The sequence below is a fragment of the Rhinopithecus bieti genome, unplaced genomic scaffold, assembly GCF_001698545.2.
Source record: "Rhinopithecus bieti isolate Rb0 unplaced genomic scaffold, ASM169854v2 scaffold_364, whole genome shotgun sequence".
In the NCBI taxonomy this organism is placed as follows: Eukaryota; Metazoa; Chordata; class Mammalia; order Primates; family Cercopithecidae; genus Rhinopithecus; species Rhinopithecus bieti.
In genome coordinates this window covers 764,636-773,277 of record NW_016803104.1, presented here as the reverse complement: position 1 = coordinate 773,277, position 8,642 = coordinate 764,636, and the positions used below count along the sequence as shown (strand labels likewise).

The window sequence follows — 8,642 nt, the reverse complement described above, 5'->3', positions numbered from 1 at the left end:
AAAAAAAAAAATAAATAAATAAATAAATAAATCGACTTGCTTAGTATCGATGTCAATGATTATTACTTGATCTTTAGGCTGCATAAAAGAACAGACTCCTTGCAGGATGTTCTTATTTAACCTAAGGGGGAAAAAAAAGCCTTCTCTTGGCAGTGCTGAAAGAAAAAGAAAAGAAAGAGAGGAAGAGAAAGAGACTTTTGTAGTGAAAAGGAACCTCTCCATCTTCCCTTCATCCCATTTTATAAAGAAAAGCCGCACCACAGCAAGAGTTAAGTGGCTTTCCCATATTTAGGAGCCAGATTATGGCTGGCACCCTATACAAAGTAACGTCCCCAGCCTTCTGACTCCTTGGCAAGATGGCTTTTTTGGCCATACTCTGGGAGAAGAGCTGTCTTATAAAGGAGGTAATAATAGGAACCCAAAGACATGGAAGAAAACTGTTTTTCTCTAGATGCGGAGACTGTTTCATGGGATCCTACATCCTGCTTTCTGCAGACACTGGCCTATCCTTAGGGTTGGAGATGTTAAATCTTATAGGGGACTCAAAGAGGACATTGCACTCCCTATACCCACCACCACAGACCTTTCTGAGTATCAGGACCTCAGAAAAGATGCAGGCAGATATCTATCTGGTTTAGGCACTATCTTCACTGTGTTTTAGTCAAATGTTTCTGAGTTCCGGGCTCTACTCTCAGATTAACTTTTAATGTCCTGCTCCAGTAAAACACATCTTCTGAGCTTGGTTAGAAAGCTACAACAGAGCCTGATTTATCTGGGCTGACCATCTCCACTGCTCAAACAAACATAATCACGGTCAAATCTTGCCTTCTGTTTGTACTGGGGAGTGCAGAAAATCCAGCTCTCAGGGGAGTCATAACACGGACCAGGTCTAAAAGTTCTCTTAACGTCATGAAGAACATCAAGACTAAACTGTTTTAAAAGTCAATGAGAAAGTCGTATCACTTTTTTTCCAAAACATCAGGGATGAGGAATCCCTACTATATTCAAGATTGACACTAACAAAAATGTTGGCAACACACACCGTAAGGAATGATATTTATGCAGTATTTTCCTAGCAAAGTAAAAGTATATGGCAAGAAATCTGCTTCTTTTGATTTAATCAAGAGAAAGAAGGAATGAAGTAAGGTAGGAAAGGAGGGAGAGAGAAAAGCAAAGAGGAAAGGAGGGAATTAAAAATACAGCAGTAGACTGGGCGCCATGGGTCATGCCTGTGATCCCAGCAGTTTGGGAGGCCAAGGTGGGAGGATCACTTGAGCCCAAGAGTTTGAGACCGACTCTGCCTGGCAACATAGTGAGACGCTGTTTCTACAAAAAAATTTAAAAATTAGCCAGGTGTGGTGGCATGAAGCTGTAGTCCCCGCTACTGGGGGGTGAGGTGGGAGAACTGCTTGAGCCTGGGTGGTCAAAGCTGCAGTTAGCCATGATTGCACCACTACGCTCCAGCCTGAGCCACAGAATGAGACCCTGTCTCAAAAAATATATAAAAATGTATAAAATTTAAAAAAAAATCAGTAGTCACAAATAACAGAGATGGAAAAATAGTCGGTGAATAGCATGGTGTGTTTTGGAGCATATTTGTCTGTCTCCTTCATGGATGAAAAGGTTGAGAAATATTATATGTGTGGCATCCAGCACTTAAAATATAAAGAAGACATGTATTATTATGTTGTTCCTGAGTTAGGAGATTCAATTCCACACTGATAAGCATATTTCACCTATTTAAAAATATAATACAAAATATTAAACTTGTTACATTAATTATGATCATATTTATGCCAGATTGAATAGGAGGCAGGGTTCCCTGCAGGACTAAATAAACTCAGTTTAATAAACTAAATTCACCTACCCTGGCTCACACCTCCTCTGTCACCCAGCTGTAAGAGAGACTCAGACAATCACCAGAACCTTCTCTCCTTCCTGAGATGTATTGGTCACAGTTCCTGCACCTTTTTCTTGCTTCTCCATGACCTAGTATCTGCCAAAATATAATCGATGGTGGAAAAATTTTTACCCCCAGCCCCATGTAAGTATATTGTATTTCCCCATCTACTCACAGACTGAAAGCTTTCTGAGGACAAGAAGCCTGCCTTTCATATTGTGAGATATGCTCCCAATAATGGGTACCTGCCGAATATTAACTGGCTGCTGATGGAACAATGAGTTTTACTGTACCTCTTTATCTACCTTGCACTCTTGTTGCCAGTGAGCAAACCACGTCCTGGAAAGGATTTTCAAATGGAGAAAAGCACTGAAAAGTAAATTTCCTCATTTGGAACAAAGGTACGATTTACTATGTACTTAGCCCTCTCTGAGGACCACCCATGTAATTTCTCCACTGAATAATTTGTGAGGTTACCTCTCCTCTGCCCACTAAATGATTTGAAGGTAGATTACATGAGAACTCATCTTTTATCACACAATATCATGTATAACGCTTAGCACAAAGTAGGAACTCAGATATTGACCAAATCATTATTCATTTTAAACTCATGACAACTTCAGGAGCAATGTAAAAGATGTGGAAGAAGGTAGAAGCTAGCCCACTCTTGAACCCCTATGCTTGGTTTAGCTCTCCTGACTCAATATCACAGATTCTGTCCAGACTCAGTGAATATTGAAACATAATAGACATGATTTGTTTTCAGAGATCAAGGTTGAATTTATGCAACAAGTTTCTTTGTTATAACAGAATTTTCCCTTTTTTGATTAAATTGTTCCACTTTCTTCTCTTTTGCCCCAGGCAATGGATTTTTTTTTGTGAAACCAAGCTTTTAATGAACCAAGTTCATTAGATGTATTAATCATATACTATCTCTTCAGAAAAATAAAGGCAAGAGATTGACCTTTAGTGTGGCACAAATGTATTTCTAGATTCTAAATATTTAAACAGAGTAATAGCACTAAAAGAAACATTTTCAACCTTCTGATTGGCAGGCGGATTTTCTCCACATTGCAACGTCGTTCAAACTTAACACAGCTTGCAGATTTCCTAGTACAGTGAAGGTGCTTAACGCATCGATTCCTGACAGGATAATTTCCCGGGCACATGGAATTTGGGATGGAAGGAACACTACACTAGTCTAACTAGGGTACCATTCAAGAATGATTTAGATGATGTTCTTAATGTTACCTTTGAAACTGAAGGAACTAGAACACAGACCATGGTAAATTGTGTTTTAATTACTCCTTACCTCACTGAACTTTAGGATTTTATTACTTAAAGATTGTCACTGGCTTTACTTGGTGGTGGCCCCATTTCTGACTAGAGTAGGTCAGTCAGCATGTGGAGTCATTATAGACAGCCTAAATCTATACAGATTAGAGGAGGACAAAATAAATATATCTTACTCTCTATTAATTCAATAGTGATATCCAATCATCCCTTTCCGAGACTCACAAAACAGTTGCCTATTTTCTGACACTTATAATGTCAATCTGTTTCTAAAAGAATTGTGTACATTTTTATATTTATTACTATAATTTTATTGTTACTACATCTTTTATTATTACTGTAATTAGAATAAAGAGAACTTTATTCTTTAAAATGAGAACTGTGTCTCATAAATATTTGTATTCATTGTGCCCCTCCCCCCACCACCCATCTCACCAAAAAATTTAAAAAATAAAAATAAGGCAACAACCCAGAGGGCAGCCCAATGCCAGGGCTCTAGGCTTCCAATACGTTTTTGTTGGATTAAATAGATCATTTCCCATTTATAAGCATGACACCATTCTTATACACCAGCTTTACTTTATTATATCTACACACCAATTTCAATGACGTCAAATTCTCTTTCTAATTCACTTTCAGCTCTTCTTCTCCTCAAGGTAGTTTCTTATCTCCCCAGAAGGGGTATTGAGTGGTCCCGTGCAAGGTATGACTTGGGAGCAAACTCTGCGTTCGGAAGCGTTGCGATATGATATACTAATGAGGAAGTCAGGCGCTAAGCCCTAAGGGTTTCTATTGCCCCGCATTAGCCCACCACTGAGAAGGGAGAACGGGGAAAGGCGACTGACCCGGTACGTTGGACCCTGTCCGCTTTGGCCCCGGCCACTTTGATCTCACGCGTCTGCCTAATCAAGTTCATCTACTGCCGCGATTGCCCTGATTCAAAGAACATTAAATGGTTTGATTATCGGACGGTCATTTCCCTCTTCCCTCCAGCCCTGATCTAATTTCTAAACGCCAGTCTCTCGCCTCCCTCTCTAAACTTCCCATCAAAAGAGAATTAGCTCTTCTTCCTTCTTACCCTCGTTTGATGTGCAAATTTCCTTCTCTTTGCACATTTTTCTCGCAGTGGCGGGGGGAGAGGAGGAGGAGGGCAGCTGAACGACCTTAAAGTCAGGGATCTAACTCAGATCTGCAAACCGCGACTCTGAAGGGTTAATGAGCAACTTGCACCCGCCACCTGGCCCTCTCAGAGGCGTCTTGCTAGAGCCATTGAATTACAGATCGGTTTGTATTTAATACTGAATATGACTTGTGTGCACAGTCAGCGAGTATTGGCGTAAGGGAGAGGTGCAAAAAGTGCTTTTGCAAAGCGTATCACCCCTCGGCTCTGAAAAGTATTTCAGATCTGGATAATTCAACCCTTACTGCCCGGCAAGGGCACCCAAGTTCCCAGAGTTCCTCCTGCCGCCTGCATTTATTAAAGTCGCCTGCTATAATGCTCGCTGCTAGCCGTCACCCCGAAGGTGAGCCGAGCCAGCCGAGCGACCAAGCCAGGGAGGAGCCGGGTGAAGAGTGTCAAAGGCCCCCCTTCATGTACACAAACACACCCCCTCCCAGCCCCTCCCAGCGCTTTGAAATCCCATCCCGGCTTTGTTGTCTCCCTCCCAAGGGGCCGGAATGCTCCGGGCCCGCGGTATAAAGGCAGCCGCGGTGGCGGTGGCGGCACAGAGCTCTGTGCTCCCTGCAGTCAGGAATCTGGGACCGCAGGGGGCTCCCAGACCCTGACTGTGCAACCGCACCGGCACGGTTTCGTGGGGACCCAGGCTTGCAAAGTGACGGTCATTTTCTCTTTCTTTCTCCCTCTTGAGTCCTTCTGAGATGATGGCTCTGGGGGCAGCGGGAGCTGCGCGGGTCTTGGTCGCGCTGGTAGCGGCGGCTCTTGGCGGCCACCCCCTGCTGGGAGTGAGCGCCACCTTGAACTCGGTTCTCAATTCCAACGCTATCAAGAACTTGCCCCCACCGCTGGGCGGCGCTGCGGGGCACCCAGGCTCTGCAGTCAGCGCCGCGCCAGGAATTCTGTACCCGGGCGGGAATAAGTACCAGACCATTGACAACTACCAGGTGAGAGGGGTCGGGCAGTCCGAGGATGCTCTGACCTTGAAAGGGTCCTATTTGGAGAGGAGGGAGTAGAACGTGCTGAGTGTGTGCGGTTCAGGAAGCATTTGGCAACCCTGCAATTGGGAGCGGTGGGCGGTAACAGGTTTTGGAGAGGTGGACAGATAGGGACTGTAATCAGCGCACGGGTCCAAGAGGGCGGGTACCTGGACGTCTGGATGCCTCACCCTCTCCCCGAACCCTTCCCACAGCCGTACCCGTGCGCAGAGGATGAGGAGTGCGGCACTGATGAGTACTGCGCTAGTCCCACCCGCGGAGGGGACGCGGGCGTGCAAATCTGTCTCGCCTGCAGGAAGCGCCGAAAACGCTGCATGCGTCACGCTATGTGCTGCCCCGGGAATTACTGCAAAAATGGTGAGTCCTGAAAGCTCCCTTCACACTAAAACTGTCCAGCCTTTGAGCGTCTATGAATAGGGGGAAAAAACTCCGCCCTGGGAACTCTGCGGCGCCACCTGCAAATGGGTCTTCAGCATGCAGGATTCCGCTGAAGTATCTTCAAATGTTTAATCGGGAAGAAGAGAGAAGTTCGGAGGTCTCTGAGGTCCTTATCTTCCTCCGTGGCCCTCAATGATTCAATGCAACGGCTCACCTCGTAGTGGACCCTTCCATAAAAATTTGTCAGGGAGAACCTTGAGGTCAATTGAGCAGGTAGATGACAGGGAGGACGATGGGATCATGCAGAGACCAAAGAAATCAGCTTTGGCGTTCAGCTGCCCTTTTCATTTATCTTACTGTGACTCTCACAGCTTTGCCAGATTGGCCTCTCCTTCTGATTTTTGCTGAAACTGTTGTCAACCAGAGGACTGTGATTTATCTGCATAGGCCATTTTTAAGAGAGATCTTGATACCCTCACAACCTGACCTCTCCATCCTTCCCCCTCCCTCTACCCTCTGCTGCCTTAATATAAGTACTTCTCCACCCAACCACAGATCCACTAACTTTTAAGTTTTCAAAAGGTGGACTTAGACAGCTAAAGAGGTCTCCAGAAATAAGCTAACAGGGTGGCGACCCTCCTTAGGACCCAGCAATACTCCAAGATGAACTAAGTAAATCTCTGTAATATGGAAATTACCCAGTAAAGTAACTGGTGGGTGAGATTGCAATGTTCCAGGCAGCTGGAATTGCATTTGCTTAACTTAGTCTGGCAGGAACCATATAGCACCAGGGGCAGAGAAGTTATTTTTAAGAACATTGTTAAAAGTGACTGATTTTCTTTTTCTTACCCCAAGGGTAGTATTAAAATGGGCAGAAATCTCACTTGCCCCTACCACAGTTGGTGGGAAAGTATTTTAAATGGCTATACTAGGGATATTACATATGACTGACTGTATACAGTATACACATTTGTGCTTCTGTCCATCTAGAGAGTTTTGCATTAACAGTAAAGAGGTTTAAAATGATGTCACTGCAATGAAGTATCTCAAGTTGGCCCTGGCATGACAGACTGCCACTGTCACAGCTGTTAGCAGTAATGCATTACAACCCTGAAGTTAATGACTATTTCCTGCTTCCTTAGGAATATGCGTGTCTTCTGATCAAAATAATTTCCGAGGGGAAATTGAGGAAACCATTACTGAAAGCTTTGGTAATGATCATAGCACTTTGGATGGGTATTCCAGAAGAACAACATTGTCTTCAAAAATGTATCACACCAAAGGTAAGGATGTTAAGACTCATTCTTAGCACATCAAAAATGTCTTTTGAATTATTCTAGTGAAACGATGCATGTTTAACAGTAACTATGTACTTTTTTCCTGCTATCTTCTTCATAGGACAAGAAGGTTCTGTGTGTCTCCGGTCATCAGACTGTGCCACAGGATTGTGTTGTGCTAGACACTTCTGGTCCAAGATCTGTAAACCTGTCCTCAAAGAAGGTCAAGTGTGTACCAAGCATAGGAGAAAAGGCTCTCATGGGCTAGAAATATTCCAGCGTTGTTACTGCGGAGAAGGTCTGTCTTGCCGGATACAGAAAGATCACCATCAAGCCAGTAATTCTTCTAGGCTTCACACTTGTCAGAGACACTAAACCAGCTATCCAAATGCAGTGGACTCCTTTTATATAATAGATGCTATGAAAACCTTTTATGACCTTCATCAACTCAATCCTGAGGATATACAAGTTCTGTGGTTTCAGTAAAGCATTCCAATAACACCTTCCAAAAACCTGGAGTGTAAGAGCTTTGTTTCTTTATGGAACTCCCTTGTGATTGCAGTAAATTACTGTATTGTAAATTCTCAGTGTGGCACTTACCTGTAAATGCAACAAAACTTTTAATTATTTTTCTAAAGGTGCTGCACTGCCTATTATTCCTCTTGTTATGTAAATTTTTGTACACATTGATTGTTATCTTGACTGACAAATATTCTATATTGAATTGAAGCAAATCATTTCAGCTTATAGTTCTTAAAAGCATAACCCTTTACCCCTTTTAATTCTGGAGTCTAGAATGCAAGGATCTCTTGGAATGACAAATGATAGGTATCTAAAATTTACATGAAAATACTAGCTTATTTTCTGAAATGTACTATCTTAATGCTTAAATTATATTTCTCTTTAGGCTGTGATAGTTTTTGAAATAAAATTTAACATTTAATATCATGAAATGTTATAAGTAGACATGCATTTTGGGATTGTGATCTTAGAGGTTTGTGTGTGTGTATGTATGTGTGTGTTCTACAGGAACAGACATGTGACATGGTTAAAGATGATCAGAGAAAAGACAGTATCTAAGTATAAGACAATATTGATCAGTTCTAGAATAAGTTTAAAGAAAGATGTATTCTGCATTGATAAACTCAAATGGTCATGGCAGAATGAGAGTGAATCTTACATTACTACTTTCAAAAATAGTTTCCAATAAATTAATAATACCTACCTAAATGGTCAATATTTTTTGGACAAGGAAGAAAATCATCCACAAAAATAATACTCCAAAGTACTTGGTGATTGGCGGGAACAGGAGATGTGCCCATAAATACAGTTAACAAATACATGCAGATTTCATACCCAACAAAATAATTTGCAGTATCTTAATTACTACTACATGCAAAGCAGACTTGTTCTAATTATTTTGGTTTTAAAATAATTATTAATTAAAAATCACAAATCCTTCCTCATTCCACTCTTTTTTCCCTTGCTTGGTGAGTTTACTATTTCAAATTTTGTTTAACCTGAAATCTATTGATTGGAATGAGGATAGGGATACAGTATTTTAAAGAAAACCCACAGGAATGAAATCTAAATTTTCTTTGCATTTTTACTTGCCAGATTTC

General features: G+C 42.1%; 1 protein-coding gene across 2 annotated transcripts; it reads left to right on the top strand.

Moving 5' to 3' along the window:
• The first annotated feature begins 3,832 nt into the window (after positions 1–3,832).
• Positions 3,833–7,973, top strand: DKK1 (dickkopf Wnt signaling pathway inhibitor 1). 2 transcript variants are annotated; one of them, XM_017893794.1, is made up of 5 exons: positions 3,833–3,896; positions 5,062–5,314; positions 5,560–5,722; positions 6,886–7,026; positions 7,142–7,973. In XM_017893794.1, exons 2-5 carry the CDS (start codon positions 5,072–5,074, stop codon positions 7,393–7,395), a joined length of 801 nt encoding a protein of 266 aa, XP_017749283.1. In that variant the 5' UTR covers positions 3,833–3,896; positions 5,062–5,071; the 3' UTR covers positions 7,396–7,973. The 2 variants fall into 2 exon arrangements, with proteins under 2 accessions (XP_017749283.1, XP_017749221.1); XM_017893732.1 differs by lacking the exon at positions 3,833–3,896 and adding an exon at positions 3,906–4,041.
• Positions 7,974–8,642: the final 669 nt, after the last annotated feature.